The sequence below is a fragment of the Acomys minous genome (assembly GCF_964271855.1).
Source record: "Acomys minous genome assembly, chromosome: 17".
Taxonomy (NCBI): domain Eukaryota; kingdom Metazoa; phylum Chordata; class Mammalia; order Rodentia; family Muridae; genus Acomys; species Acomys minous.
The window spans coordinates 27,421,101-27,437,263 of record NC_140500.1 but is presented as its reverse complement, the minus strand read 5'-3'; the positions used below and the strand labels follow the sequence as shown (position 1 = coordinate 27,437,263).

Here is a 16,163-nt window from a genome sequence, read left to right as displayed (position 1 = left end):
GGCTTGGCTTATTCTGCAGAAAGCACTTTATACACCTTACAAATACCTCAACACTACCCCAGGCAGAACCATCAGTAACCAGTTATTATTAAATTGGATTCACTTTAGCACCTAGAAATTTGGCATTTGTAACACTTGAGACAGTATGATTTACTGAACAAAAATAATGAGCTTTTCTGAGTTTTCATGGGTTATATACAAATAGTAGGTCCCTTTTAAAAGTCAAGGGTTAAAAAAATTATGCATGCCTTTTACTTTATCTCCAATTTCTGGATCTAGTAAATGGCCCAATAATAAAATATCCATATGTGATAAATATTATAGTACAGTTCTATTGGAATATAATTTCTTACTCATCTTGTCTCATTAATATAATTTACACTTCAATTAAAATAACATTCAATCTGTACATAATTTTTAAAAGTACTCCATAATTCATATATATATTTTTTGGGGGGGGGGTTTGAGACAGGGATTCTCTGTAACAGCCATGGCTGTTCTGTAGACCAGGCTGGCCTCAAACTCACTGCCTGCCTCTGCCTCCCCAAGTTCTGGGATTAAAGGCATGCATCACCAAGCCAGACTCCATAATTTATATTTTTTTATCAGATTACTTTCCCTTCCCTTTTCTCAAATCAAGAGTAATCTTATTATATAACATATTAAATTGTTTTTTCAATGAAACTCTTTCAACTGAAAGTATAATACAAATGCAAACACAGTTTTTGCAAATGTTAATATACTAGAAAATAAATATATATGTACCCATGCTAAACAAAACAGTGCAAAACAAAAGTCATACAAAACCATGCTATAATGTTCCTATATCTTCTATGCCTCTTCAGGAAGGTTCTGATGCATCTGGCTTATATAAAGAGATGTTCCCAAACAAAGCTATTTTCCTGTATTCTGATATAATAAAATGCTCAAAACAATCTACTGCAACTTTGACTATGCATTTTGTACATGATAACATAATAATACGTTTATTTATAAACAAGCCATAGATTCTAAACTATATCTACTGTATCTATTTACTTAAAAACAGATATTCAGAGGTAAAGCAACAAGAGGTTAAGGGGCTTCGATTTATGCCTTCGTGATGGGCTGTAGATTTCAGATGTGCCATTTTATTATTCTCTGTGACAGAACAGTCTGCGTGTGATCAACAGAAGCTCTCATTTAAAAACTGGAGTCATCCATTTTCAGATGATGGGCTTAGTGTTTGGCAGGTGATAGCTGCCTGTACACCATGACCACCCAATGTTCTGCTCCCTGTAGGGAATGTGTTGACCAACCCAACGTCAGCCTCACACACGTGGGGCCAATCAGGACATAGGTACAAAGCAGAATATAATTCAAACTATTTTGGGAACAAATACCAAATTTCATTTTGTCAACTGTTTCATGCTACAGAACTCTCACAAAGCAGGCTGTGCACCAACACCTGTGTTTTCTTCTTACATTAAGCTGAACTACAAAAAATTTCAGAAAGAATGTGAAAAATAAAAGTTTTTCTCTGGAAGAGGCACAGAATCTAGACTTGGACTTAAGGCTTGTGTGCAGTCTAACGTGTTGGTGGCTGTCACCCCGCAGCAGCCTCGCTGTTTGTTCTGTACGCCTGTTTGCGAAGATGCATCTCTATTTCCTCCCTGAAGACCATCATTCCCAGGTGGGAGTGAGAGGCCTCGTTCATGGCTTTGGATTGGATGCACATTCGGTACTGCTCAGGGGTCAGCTCATCCGCACAGTGCTTCTCATGCCAGAGGTGGAACAGACCAGGCACTGGAGTCCGAATCACAATGAGATCACCGTGCAAGTGTTTTCGGTAGAGATGAACATCTTCTCCACCCCAGCCTTTTACTTCCATGTCGAAGCCACCTGCAGGCACAAAACGGGCACTTTCAGTGTCTGGGAGCCAGGCACAAACAAGCGTCTTAATAGTAAACGTTCTGCTTTGAATGAGATGGCACGGCACAGCACAAAGACATAGCGGGTGACTTCCTGGCTTGGAAATCCATTAACAGCTGACATTTAGACTATGTGAGTTCAACATCAGTTGCTGAGAACACTGCTGTCGCAATAAATATTTAGGAACAGCAAGTTCTACAGAAAGTCAAAGGAGAAAGAAAAACAAATCACAACCCCACCATCAATATATTTTTTTCCTATTCTTCAAGAAACAGGATCTTCTGGGATACAGCAAACTTTCTATAGGGAAAAGCACAGGAAATGGACAACCCTGAGATGGAAGTTTAAGACTGGGTGCATAGACAGTGTTATACAGGACTGTTCTCTGGGCCACATGAAACAGCTGTGCCTCCTTGCAAAAGATCACCACAACTGGACTTGTAGACTATTGCCCTTCCATTATAGGAGGAGCAGGGACCCCCACTGTAGGGACCCACGTCTCCCAATCAGGGATATGTAATTCTGTCCTAATTGTGTGTGGCCTCTGGGAGGGCTTAGTACATACCCAGTGTAGGAAGGACCAGTGAGAGGGCACTTGGTCATGGGAATCTTTTGTTTTTCAAGACAGGGTTTCGCTGTGTACAGCCCTGGCTGTCCTGGAACTCATTCTGTAGACCAGGCTAGGCTCGAACTCACAGAGACTGGCCTCTGGAGTGCTGGGACTAAGGTGTGTGCCACCACCTGAGTGCAGGCTTTCCCATGTGGCTGCTTTAAAATCACCTACTCTCCTGCCTGCAACCTCGTGGTCTGTAAGCCTAATGTATGCACTGGAGTGAACTGTACTGGTCTAGCTTGTGGTTCTCCCCTTGGAGGAAGGGGGGACATTACTTCCATCTTCCTTAGGGCAGGAATTTTAGCAGCATATGGTTTGAAGCCATAGGAATGAATTGGGATTGCTGAGAGAGTTCAGAAGAAAAGTAATGCCTAGGTTTAAATACTAACGCATGCTAAGCTTTAGAGGTTAGACACAGGCAGAGAAAGGTAGAGGCTGAGACATGAACTCAGGCAAAGGAAAAAACTCTGGAAAAGATACCAAGATGGTAGCCAATTAAGGAGCAAATTGTCAAGTGTGTTACTCAATTAGGAACTTAAAAGAAAGAAAACAAAAAGGAAAAATAAAAACCCCAAACCAAAGAACGCTGGGCACGGTAGCACACAGCTAGAACACCAGCACTCATGAGGTAAAGGCAGGGGGTCTTAGGCCAGTCTGAGCTATAAGAGCCTAACTCAAAACAAACAAACAAACAAACAAACAAACAAAGGCAGTGCATGGGGGTGCAGCAAGGTCAGCCCCAGTACTGAAAAAATTAAAGAGAAAGAGCACACCAGTGGGCGTGGCAGCATTAGCATTATTATAATCTTATTAGCACAACTCTGATGGAGCAGTAGAACAGAGGCTAACTGCAGGAGGTGACAGTGGAATGGAGATACTTTTATTTTTTTTCCTATCTCACCTCCAAGTATTCTTTTTAAAAAATATTTTATTAATTTATTCATATTACATCTCAATTGTTATCCCATCCCTTGTATCCTCCCATTCCTCTCACTCCCCTTTCACCTTACTCCCCTCCCCTACGACTGTGACTGGACACTAGCCCAAGGGGCATGTCCCATGAAAGTCTTCACTTACCAGAAAAGTGAGATACTTCTTAAGTTGGGTTCAAGCTAACCTACTGATTTTTTAAAAAGCAGGGAGAACAAAAAAGTATTTGAAGTTTTTTGAACAGTTAGAAAATAGTCTTAAGGGCTGGGCATGGTGATGCACACCTTTAATCCCAGCACGTGGGAGGCAGAGGCAGAAAGATCTCTATAAATTTGAGGCCAGCCTGGACTATAAAGCGGGTCCAGGTCAGCCAGGGCTATTACACAGAGAAATGCTGTCTAAAAAAAAAAAAGGAAGAAGAAGAAGGAGGAGGAGGAGGAAGAAGAAGAAGAAAGACAGAGGAGGAGGTGGATGAGGAGGAGGAGGAGGAGGAGGAAGAAGAAGAAGAAGAAAGAAGAAAGAAGAAGAAGAAAGAAGAAAGAAGAAGAAGAAGAAGGAAGAAGAAAGAAGAAGAAGAAAGAAAGAAAGAAAGAAAGAAGAAGAAGAAGAAGAAGAAGAAGAAGATTTTAAGTTATGTTTCTTTTCAAATTATCCTATATGATATAATTACAATTAGGATCTCTATAAACTTTAAACAGTCATATCTGAAATAAATGCTAAATTGATACAGCTCTGTCTTTCTTCCTTACAAACATGAACACACTGCTCAAATATTAGAGTACAGATGCCTAAACTGAGCACAGAAAGTACTCTGTAAGTGTGATCTTTAAGAAGCTTAGAAACCACCGCTTGGGACCCACAGATAAAAAGCTGAACAAACTGAAAAATCAGCCATTTCTCTTACATCCTTCTGAGAAGTAAGGTCACAGGCTGAAACTTGGAGAGACAAGCAGACACAAAGAATCACTATTTCTTGCAGAAGAAATTTCTCCAAGAACCAGTACTGGGACAGGAAAACCTACAGTTCCTGACCTGCTAGACAAGGGTGGGCGTCAGGGACTCCATGGGGCCCACCACAGTGGCTTCATAGTGGGGAACCTTACCTACCCCCACTAAGTTCTCAATGTGGAGAGAGAAAAAGATCCAGTAGATTTTTAAAACACCTCATTTCTAGAAAGCAAGGTACGAGAGTGGGGTAGGACACCATTCTGAAATATACTAGTGAATCCAGTTCGTCTAAAGCCTGAGGTCGGGAGAACTGTTACCAGAACCTAGTCTGTCCGCTGTTTAAGTCAGAGGCTGAAGTAAGGCAAGATCCACTTCCATTCTCCCTCTAGCTGCCCTGCCCAGAGAAAGCAGAGGGAAGACAGACGCACCAAGATCACAGTACAGGTCACAGGGCTACTAAAACACTGAGACCTCAACAAACTACACAACAACCCCACCCCCAACAAGATACTACTTCAGATACACTCTAACAGCTGGAATTATTTAGGAAAAAAAAAGAAAAAAGAAAGAAAAGAGGGATGGAAGATGCTCAGCGCTTCCAGAGGTCCCTGAGTTCAATTGCCAACAAGCACATGGTATAATGCAATGTGATGCCCTCTTCTGGCATGCAGATGTACATGCAGACAAGCACTCATACATAGACTACATACACACATACGTAAATGTTACATTAGAACCATCATGCACTGCTGGGAGAAAATAAATGGATATAGCCCTTTTGGAACGCACCATGGCAATTCCTGAAAAGGTCAAACACAACTATCTGACGTATTATTTTTCTCCTTGCTGTGACTAATACTGAGGGGCTATATATATTTCCTAGCATAACTGTGGCTCCTCTGTTAACTTCAGCTATTGCTCTTAGCATATCAGAAGCCATTTTATTTTATAAGGTGCAATTAAGTTCTCAGGCCCTATGTGCCTGAAACCACAAAGGTTCAATGCTTGCTACTTAGAATTAAACAACAGATGATAAATGCATGTTCTGCTTGGGTTAAAGATAAATGTATGTTCTATTAGAGTTAAGACCAAAACATCCTGCTGTGTTCCTTACTCCCAGAGAGCTGGTAAATATCCAAGAACTCCCCTACCCTAAATCCTAGCCAATCAGCTTAAAATCCTTTGTCTAGCTATCTGGACATTGTACTCAGAACAAAATCTATTCTTCTTGTGTTTAACTGGTCAAAATTATATAATCCTGCCCTCCCCCTTGCTTCCCTGCTGGTTACCTGGTTATGGTTTTTCTTATAAAAACCTGCCTTAGAAACTAGTAAATTTAGCTTTTACCTTTATAACTTCATTTTTATAATCTAAGACATTAATTATCAACTTTGCTTTACCTTTATTTTTATTGCTTTTTATGCTTTACTTTTATTTATTTTTTACTATAGTTCAGATATAAATCATCACAATTTAACACAAAGTACTCAAATCTGAAACCTTTTGGGAAAATGCCATAGGGCCTAGACGAGGCATGAGGGTCTAGCTTTAGATGTATTGAATACTTACCAACAGTCAGGAAATCTGACTGATATTGACAAGTCATTCCAAAGCCAAAATCTCTCCAAAAACCAGAATCCTTCTTATGAACCTTATGATAAAGAAGAAAAAAAATCAATTTAATCTTTAATAACTGTAAGCTTTAATAAATTAAACAACGATTTTACAAAAAAATTTCCTGCATTTATGTGAATGATAAAAGATCATATGTACTTATGCTGTTAAATCCTTAAAAAATGAGTGAATATCTTAATCTCCATGAAAACAAGATTTTTATCACCTGCAATTTAACTGAACTCAAGCCTGTACAGAGTTCCAGCTGAGGTTACTAATAACTTCAATGGACTCATGATACAAGGGCAGGAGTTAAATGTACACATATCACAATGTACCACCATCACCTCTACACACACCCCTTATCTGCGTGTTTCCCAGCACCCACTTCCCTGGCTTCCTCAGTGTAGTTCTGTTCTGGTAACTATTTGATCCCACATAGCTCGTGAGCTTTTAGGGAACTCTTGTCATCTGTAGCTCTCAGCAGGGCATGGACACTCCTGTAGCCATGAGACAGTTTCACCCACTTTGTGTAAGTTGTTTGCTAACAGGTATTAAGACAGAATTCAAACCAACAAGCTAAAAAGGGAAGTTGTTGGGCACGTTAGAAACCAAAGATCCCCTTGCTCTCATGAAAGAGTTTGCAGGAAAGACAACGTGTTCTGTTTATGTGGCATAAGCAAGGGGTCAACAGACTACAGCCCTGGGCTACCTCTGGCCAGCCACTACTTTTTAAATAAACTTATCATGACAAAGACATCAGGGGGCTCCCACAGTACAGGGAAGGGAGCTGGCTGTGTAGTTACAACCAGACCATCTGGCCCAGAAGGCCTAAAGAATCTCCCAGTGACTCTTTACAGAGTCTGCCAACAACTGGTGAAGGGTCATTTAGAACCTTAGAGCTACCAAATCCTTTTCTGCTATGAGGAAAAACCAATATTAAAATAAAGTTCTTGCTGCTGAAGGCCAAGTAGAGAAACATAAAATCAGCAATTTGTGGGAAAATAGCCAGCCAGTATATATTCATTTCTAATCCCGGCTGTCCATAGTTATTGCATAGCTTTACTGTTGTATAAGCCTAGCCATGACCTAAATCTCTAGCCTCCAAGTCCCACCCCCGGAACACCAGGTTCACAACGACAACAGGCAACATCCACCATGACTATAGCTAAGCCCTGACCTTTCCTATTTCCACTCCTTTTTCGTCAGTCTCTACATCTGCTCTAACAACAAGCTATCAGTTCTGTGTCCAAATATATCTAAACATTCTGTGCAATTAACACCTTTGCCCGGCTGCAACCACACCCCCACTTCCATCTGCTGCTGAACTCCTTCTGGCGGCTTCCTGCCAGAGTTAGTTTTTCTAACTCTCTATGCTGCCAGCATAGGCAGCACACAATGCAAACTCCTAGGGGACCCACACATTCCATGTGACCTGGGCCAGCACTGTGCCCAACCACCCGAGGAGATTCAGCCACTGCTGAGCTGCTTCCTTCCAGCTATCCCAAGGCTGACAGCAGCCTCAGCTCTGAAATGCCCTTTTGGCTGAACACAGCACAGAAACCACCTCATCAGTTTTTATAACTTGGTTTGTCTTAATCATGCTTGCTATCAGACTTTTATTTTTGTCTTCTTCCAGAATAAAGCTTCCTATGAACCAGGTAGGGTTATGGGTGCTGAGGTTCCCAGTGAAATACAGCGCTTGGCGCAGAACAGACCCTCAATATTGGATGAATTGATGTAACAGAGGCAGTCTATGCAGTGCTTTAGAGTGACCATGGAGCACACTGCCAGGGCCCCAATATGGTCAGGTCACCGGATACAGCAGCAGCACAGCTATGTTCTCATCTGTCAAAAGGAGTCATGAAACATCTATCACAAAGACTGTCAGGAGGATTAAGTGAGTTAACACGCAGGTCAACTGGAACCACACCTTTCACACAGTACAAGGCATACAAACATTAGCTGCTATTATAATGTCATCCATCTGGGCACGGTGCTACATACTTGTGATTCCCAGGACTTAGAAGACTGAGGCTTAAGTCTGAAGCCAGCCTGGGTTAGACAGTAAATTCTGGGCTGGCCTTACGCTACATAGTAAGACCTTGTCTCAAAAAGAAAGGAAGGAAGAAAGAGAGGGAGGAAGGGAGAGAGGGAAAAAAGAAATGAACACAATTTCAGTATTACAACAAGTCACCTGGAAATATAACCGCACGTCCATTTTCCTGCATACTCACACTTTGGTTTACTAATTTACACTTCATGCCTTCCTCCTGATATACAATACTCACTACAGTAAGTACTAGTGACTTTCTTATTCGACTTTGCTTGTGTCTAATGTTATCAATTTATGCATAGTGCTACTCTAAGCTCTGATCATCTGCTCAGCAGATCCCAGCAGCAGTCATCACTGATCACAGATGAAGCTGTTTAAGCGTGAACCCACAGAGCTGGCCTACATTCCCACTAGCTTCCCTTGCATGGCTGTGATCCCCTACCCCACCCCCACCCCCGAGACAGGGCTTCTCTGTGTAGCCTTGGCTGTCTTAGACTCGCTTTGTAGATCAGGCTGGCCCCAAACTCACAGCAATCCGCCTGCCTCTGCCTCCTGAGTGCTGCGCCACCATGCCAGGCTATGGCTGTGAGTTTTAAAAGAAGTGATTTCACAAAGCTCTTTTATTCCTAGTAAAGTTGATTAATATTTGTGTCTTAACTTATTTTCTATTATGTGTGGTTACTGATTATTTTTAGTATCACTTTAGATATTAAATACATCAAGAGATTTGAGGCATCACATTAAAGTAGATGTGAGTAATCAATTTGCCACTTTGGTCCTCTTTGTATATATACTAAGCATATTGGCCTACATGTAGGGTAAAGGGAACATACAGTGCTAAGGCGGAGAAACCAGGTGAATAAAGCGCAGAACACTATGTACTAGCTGCATAACATCTCTGTGAACCATACTATTTCAAACAGTAAGCGTATTAAGTATAGCTTAGGTGATAACTACAGGCCTTGAGGCATGGCATTTGCCTTTCATGACTTTCTACATAATTTCCTATAGCATACTATTCCCTGATAGTTATTTTTTAATTTCCAATTAGTGGAGTTTAAAAATTAGTATTAGTTTTAGTGTTACTTTAAAAAGTTGGCAGAAATGTGGCTATACAGTCAGTACACTCTGGAACATGAGGATTTTCCTTGTGGTTAACTGCTTTCTCCTGTCACTGCCACTTAGAGAAATGAAAGCCTTTTGCTGGGGGTAGTAATGCAAAAGAAGCTACGAAACTGTTTGAAACAGATAATTTTTTATTTTTTGGTTTTTCGAGACATGGTTTCTCTGTGTAGCCTTGGCCATCCTGGACTCACTTTGTAGACCAGGCTGGCCTTGAACTCAGAGCAATTTGCCAGCCTCTGCCTCCCGAGACAGCTAATTTTTAAAATGAAAACTTTATGTCTACTTGTACAACAAACATAAAGGAAACTAGAAAAAAATCATGGAGCCTTTCATAACCAAAGATAAAAAATCTCACCAGCTGCTGTTCCACAGGGGGTGGCACATCCTGATTAGCATAAACAATGGCAGGATTGTAAAGACTGAACACCACAGGATAAAACACTTTTTTACCTACAAATAAAAATATAGGTTTATCTCACTCAAATAAAGGGCTGGTTTTTATTACTGTATCTATGGAGACTTTATTTTGTTATCATTGTGATAAGTCTTTCAATTCTCAAGTTACAGAATGACACTGTTCATTTGAAAACACATTAAAAGTCAAACTGAAACTGGAACAGTAACAGATGTAAGTTAACCACTTATGAGCACCAAGAAACTCAGACATTTTTATTATTACTCTTCAGTAATAGTAGATACACAGTAGATACACAGAACACTGACTGTGCAATTCATAGATATATAAAATAATAATAAAACAGAACTGCAGACAGACTTAAACTAAGATCTGGGAAAGTTAAAGAGAAGACTTTCTCATCCAAACTGATGGCACTCAAGGACCTTACCAGCTAGTTAGGTCATTTCCTCTCAGTAGAGGAACCCTTGCTATGACTGCCTTCGGCCCTGTATGCTAGCATCAACTACTTAGTAATGCTCAAGGAACCTGTTACACGGCAGCCTCTTTATATAATTCTTTATATTTATAAATTAACAAATTTGTTTCATATCTACCATGCAAAGCAATGTATCATAAATCACTTTAAATTGTATAATCTGGAGACCAAACACTTGTGTATAGATCTCTGCATGCCTGTGTAAGGTATATGCATGAGTGTGTGTGTGTGTACATGCATGCGTGAGTGTGAGTGTGTATGCATGTGTGTGGGCATGCTCACGTGCATGCGTGCATGTGTGTGTGTGTGTGTGTGTGTGTGTGTGTGTGTGTGTGTGTACACACTATCTTCCTGAGACTAAGAACTTCTAACTCTCCCGTCTATACCATATCTGTGTGACTCTTGTGTGCATGTGTGTGCGTGCATGTGCGTGTGCCTGCGTGTGTGTGTGTGTGTGTGTGTGTGTGTGTGCACAGTATCTTCTTGAGACTAAGAACTTCTAACTCTGCCCTCTACACCATCTGTGTGACTCCTTCTGTCCTGAAAGTCAATTTGCAGACCTGCCTCCTTTTTCGTACCCTCCCTCTCCACATCTCCACACACACCTGAGGGTTTACATATGCTAGGCAAGCACTCCACCACTGAGATCACCCCAGCCCTGCCTTTCTTCACCTTCCTTCCGAAAGAACTGCTGGAATTTGATTCCAAGAAAACAAAGAATTTGGAATCAGAGAGTCGAAGTTTCAGTTAAACTATGCCTAATGTAACTTTGAAAAATATCCTAAGGTTTAATAAAAAACTTATTCACTCAGCTCATGTAACAGTATTTACGCACCTGGCTCAGCATTTAATCGGCAGCTGTTCAGGAATTCAGCTGAAAAATATATATCAACATCACAGAAAAACATCAAGACCTCTCCCTTGTCCCAAGCTCGGGCGCCCACATTTAGTCCTCGGCCACGGTTAAATTCTTCATTCAGTGAGACCAAGGTGTAATTATGAAAATTAGACTCACTATGAGGAAAGCAAATACAAGAGCTGGTAAGTCCATTAAAGTGTGACAATGTCCTCTCTACAACAGAACTTACAACATACATTCTATATTCATGTTGGTTAGATATTCACACAGGGAAAGGAAATATGTGTTTGTTCGTTATCAGTGGCAGATATTCATCAAATGGCCACATCTGAAGCAATGTGCTAATGGTATGAATCTTAAAAGGTGCACTCTCTTTTGAGATATTAAACATGCATGTGGAAGAAATGTAGATACATGAAAAAACAGCCATAGTTTCTGGTAACTAATAATGCATTCTATACAAATGATACACAAAGTGCTCTTCTGCCCTCTTTCAGGCCCTCACCCCCCCCCCCCCCGCTTTGTCAGAGGCCTCCCCCCTGATACCACATGGGAAGTCAGCTCTCTAGTCTCTACCCTCTCTTCTTCAGCTGTTTCCCTTAGTATCATGGGACATGTTTATTTGGGTTTTTCCCCACTCCATCAAGATTGATTTTTGTGCTCGTCACTATGACACATTGGCCCTAAAGAGTAGTTAAGTTCAATAAATATTTGCTGAATGAATGAACAAACAGTGGTTCTGGGAAGAGATTACTTGTGCCTATAGAAGCTGAATGTCAGATGGGAAACTTGAATTACAAAGTCTTTTGATAGAATCCCCAAGTCAGTGGCAAATAGAAAGGCCATTTCAAATCATTCTCAGAAGCAAAGATTTTTAGAGGAAGTAGGGGGTCAGATTAAGCATATGGGGAACAACGAGGAGAGGGCCACACCAACAAACTCTGAAAGAGGAAGAATGAGAGGAAAGCCAGACTGAGGAGCGCCACCATCCCACGTCAAACCACTGTGTTAGTTCTTTACAGGGAAGGAGGGGTCAGCAGGGCTCTCAGGTGTTTTTCAGTGAAGCTGGCAGACCTCCTGGCAAGCCGACTGATGGCAAGTTGTAGGCTAACCCTGAGCCACGACAAGCCGGGGTGGAGAAGGCCTTCATGCTTTAGTGATCCACCAGGTGCCGCTGGCACCAATGCTAGCGAGTCACTGAACTAGTTAGGTGGTGACAGTGGCAGGCAAGGAACAGAGAAAAAGTCCCAATTAGAAGTAACTCACCAGAGACAAGTAGAAGCAAAGAGTAAAAGAAGTCTGGCTCTCAGACATTAGGCCCAGGGCTATGAAAGTGGTCTGATTGTGAGCACAAAGAGGGCCACCATGACGTGGAGAGGGAAGGGTGGTGGCCGTACTTCTGTCCTCAAGGCTGTGAGAGCCTCTGCAGGTCAGGGACAGAGTTTTACCCTCTCAGTTGTGTCCAGTCTTCCAGCTGCCTGAGCAGCACACCTGGAGCACAGCAGGTGGGATTCTACAGACCTTAGCTGGATAATCCAAGAGAAATGGCTGCTCACAACCAGCACAAAGATAAAAAGGCCACAAAAGACATGCAGTTTACATGTAGCGAAAGCAAACAACCAACCTAACAATATACAGCATATTTACATTAAAAATTTATATGCATAAGAACATTTTAAAGAAGGAAGGCTAGGCTATCAAACGTAAAAGAACCACCATGGAGGGTATAGAGAAAAGGGATAAATTTGGGCCCATGATTGGAGAGGAAATTTTCACTTTAAAGAGTGAAAAATTATTAAGGAACTACTAACTCATTCATTCATTCATTCATATCTTTGAACACTTACTATGTGTCAGGTACAAACCTGGCTAGTTATAGAAGTACTTTTCCATTAAGTTTGGCTGTAGAAGCACAGAAACAAAATAGTGTCTATTGTGTACTGCAGAATCGGATGAGAGGTTGTAATAAGCACCATTTTCAGGAGAGAGCAGAAGCATGGGTACATAGGAGGGAAGAAAGGTGAGCTAAGTTTAGATGGTATCAAAGCAGAGATTAGCTTTAGAAAAGTGAACTGAGCCTGCAAGAGTACAGCAAGTGGGCAAGCAGAGGTCAGGCAGCATCCCATCACCCCAGGCTACCTGCGCTAAGCAATTAAGGGAAGATGGGTTTGTAGAGTCAAAGGAAAAACTTACCAACACTACCACACCACTCAGACAACTGTGTGTGTGATTTATTTATGTATATGTATGATGTATATGCATATACATGTGGGTGCACATTTGTGTGCATATGTGTGTGCATGCATGTAAATACCAGAGAACAATCCTGGGGGTTAGGCTTTCCTTCTATATTGTTTGGGACAGGGTCTCTGTGTTGTCTCTGAACACATCAGCTGGCCTGTGAACTTCTAGAGGTTCTCCTGTCTCCCACCCATCTTGCCGTAAGAACACTGGGGTGACACACGCATGCGGCCACGCCCAGCTGTCCATGGACTGAGGGCTCACGCTCAGGTCCTCACGCTTGTGCAGCAGTGCCTACCCACTGAGCCCTCTCCACAGCCCCCAGCCAGACCTTAGGACAGCAGTTATTAAAAAGCAATAACACTAGGGGGCTGGAGAGATGGCTCAGCAGTTAAGAGGACTGACTGCTCTTCCAAAGGATCTAGGTCCAATTCCCAGCACCGAAATGGCAGCTCACAGCTGTCTGTAACTTCAAGATCTGACACCCTTGCACAGACAAATATGCAGGCTAAACACCAATACACATAAAAATAAATAAATTATTTTTTAAAAAGTACTAGCACTAAGTATCTGAAATTCTCATTCTTCTTACACACTTTAGCACTGAGTGCGAGGGACTTCACAGTATGCTTTGGCTCACTGACCTTGTGACAGACTCTAGGATAGACTTGACTTTAGACAGTCCTTCTTTCCCAAAATATACAACTGTGAGATGAATCCTCTTGTCTTGAAGAATACAAACGTCTCTAACAGAATTGAAAAATAAAATTTGTTCAAGAAAACATATAAGGCACCACTCATTCAGAACTCAATTATATTAAGTTTTGGCAAGGAAATGAATAAAGAACTATCAACAGAATGAAATCACACTCAGTATTAAGCAAATATTAAAGTGATGATACCACTCAATTGTGGAAGGTATTACAGCAAAGGCACAAAGCCTGTGTGTCAGTGGGAAAAAAAAAACCCTCTGAGGGCTATGGCTACTTTATTGCTATATTTCAAAATGTTTTCTTTAAAGATTTACTTATTATGACCAGAAGAGGTCACCAGATCTCATTATAGATGATTACGACGCTACATAGAGAAACCCTGTCATGAAAAACAAAGTTCAGCTTCTTGTGGTTGGAGAGATGCCCAGTGTTGAGAACACCACTCGCTCTAGCACAGGACCTGGATGAGGTTCCCAGTGCCGACACGGAGGCTCACAACAACCTGTAACCCCAGTTCCAGGGGACCGGATGCCTGCCTATGGCCTCCATGGACACACTGTACACACGTGGTGTACATATAAACATGAAGGTGAACACTCATACACATAAAACCATTTTTTTAAAGTTCAGGCTATCTTAAATTCAAACACAATTATACAGCCATCAAATTGAGTTTCCAAGTAGTTGCCACCCTCAAGTTTATATCAGAGCTCAAACTGTCAAGAAACATAATGTACCATATATGCGTTAAGGAAAAGAAAAACCTAGAAAGTATCCCCGAAAGCCTATAAAATTACTCTGTAATTCTAAGCCATCATACTTGGGGAAGATAAAATAAGCAAATCTGCACGGAGGACAGTAAAGAACATAGCCAAATCTGCAAGTCCTGAGTTACCTGAAGTTCTGCATAAATTGTGCAAATGCTTCAGTCCTTTCGGCAAGTGGCACAATGATATTAATAATTGATCTTGTGATGTCAATCACTTCATTCTTCACTTTCATGAGCGGTCCAAAAGGGCGGAAGAGAGTCACATGTCTATATTCCAAAAGGTCTGCTTTCTTAAAAAAGAGTTCATACTGTGTTCCTTTATCTCTCTCAGTACGATAATAGCCTAAGAAAGAGTTTGGAACAAACCAAGTTCATGTCAAAATGTAAATTCAAGAGAAATACAGATTTCCCTCAGGGAATGATCTGAAGTATTCAGCCACACCACAGGGATTTATCTGTTTGTGAAAATACCTCCCCTACATACAACCGGAACCAGCTCCTGTTTAGAAGAAAAGGTCTACAAAAGAAGACTACTGCTCGCTATATTAATCAACCCACAAAATAACACCCAATAGGAATCATTCCTTTTTACGTACAACTTTCCCTCTTAATACCAGACGCTACTGCTACAGTGCCAAACACATTACTTCTGTAATATTAAATTCTGAGCCCAAGAGTCAAAACTTTTATTTCATGGTGCAACTCAATAAAAATGAATCAAGTACCTTCATCTTAGTCATTGATGAAACAGAGACCATGTGGTCTCAGTTATGAGAAAGTGTCAGTCTAGTGAGGAAGACAGAAAAATAAACAGTGGCAATGTGATGTGTAGTATGTGTATGTATATATGTATCTACACACATGTGTATCTATCTATCTATCTATCTATCAAAAAGTCAGACAAAAGTATTAGTACAGACTTCAATACAATGAGTGAGATTTGTTTAGGGAACCAGTGTGGACACTGACTGGACAGTACGATTTTTTAGTGTAACACTCAGGAGAGAAAAGGATAGACTCCCCAACCCTGCTAAGGCTTACAGTCTAGAAAGAACAACTAACCAGGAGATGGGCAACGTCACATAATAAAACAAGTCCTATGACAGAGGATGTACTCTAGAGGTGACAGGAGCACACAGAAAGCGCCACTATTTTAGGCTTGAGGTTAGAGGCCACTTCCTGGAAGGAATGACATCCACACTAATCCACACTATTCCTGGAAGAGGAATAGACGCTGCCCAGTGGTTGCTGGTAATTTAGGAGAGAAGACAGTCGTGGCACTGTGGAGGAAAAGTGAGGTCCTCAGAGTGACAGGAGCTGAGAGGGAATTACAGCAGAAGCTGCAGAGCACACACTGGCATGGTTTACCTGCTGTTAGCGCAGAGCGGGGGTGAACACATGCCGCGTGCTACTTAACTATCCTGTTCCCTCTGCGGCTTCCAGTTTTGCTGCATAATACAAAAAACTAAGCTTTCCAGAAAACTGGAAGAA

At 41.4% G+C, this 16,163-nt stretch overlaps 1 protein-coding gene across 2 annotated transcripts in view; it reads right to left on the bottom strand.

Moving 5' to 3' along the window:
* Positions 1 to 456: 456 nt before the first annotated feature.
* Positions 457 to 16,163, bottom strand: part of CSGALNACT2 (chondroitin sulfate N-acetylgalactosaminyltransferase 2) — a 28,131-nt gene continuing 12,424 nt past the window's right edge. The window contains exons 3-8 of one of the 2 annotated variants that reach the window (XM_084766431.1): positions 14,799 to 15,015; positions 13,835 to 13,936; positions 10,926 to 11,104; positions 9,553 to 9,647; positions 5,972 to 6,053; positions 457 to 1,881 (exon numbers count right to left, since the gene is read on the bottom strand). In XM_084766431.1, the coding sequence (XP_084622557.1) occupies positions 1,586 to 1,881; positions 5,972 to 6,053; positions 9,553 to 9,647; positions 10,926 to 11,104; positions 13,835 to 13,936; positions 14,799 to 15,015 (971 nt within the window). In that variant the 3' untranslated portion in view covers positions 457 to 1,585. The remainder of the gene's footprint in view (positions 1,882 to 5,971; positions 6,054 to 9,552; positions 9,648 to 10,925; positions 11,105 to 13,834; positions 13,937 to 14,798; positions 15,016 to 16,163) is intronic. The other variant, XM_084766432.1, reaches the window with a different exon arrangement.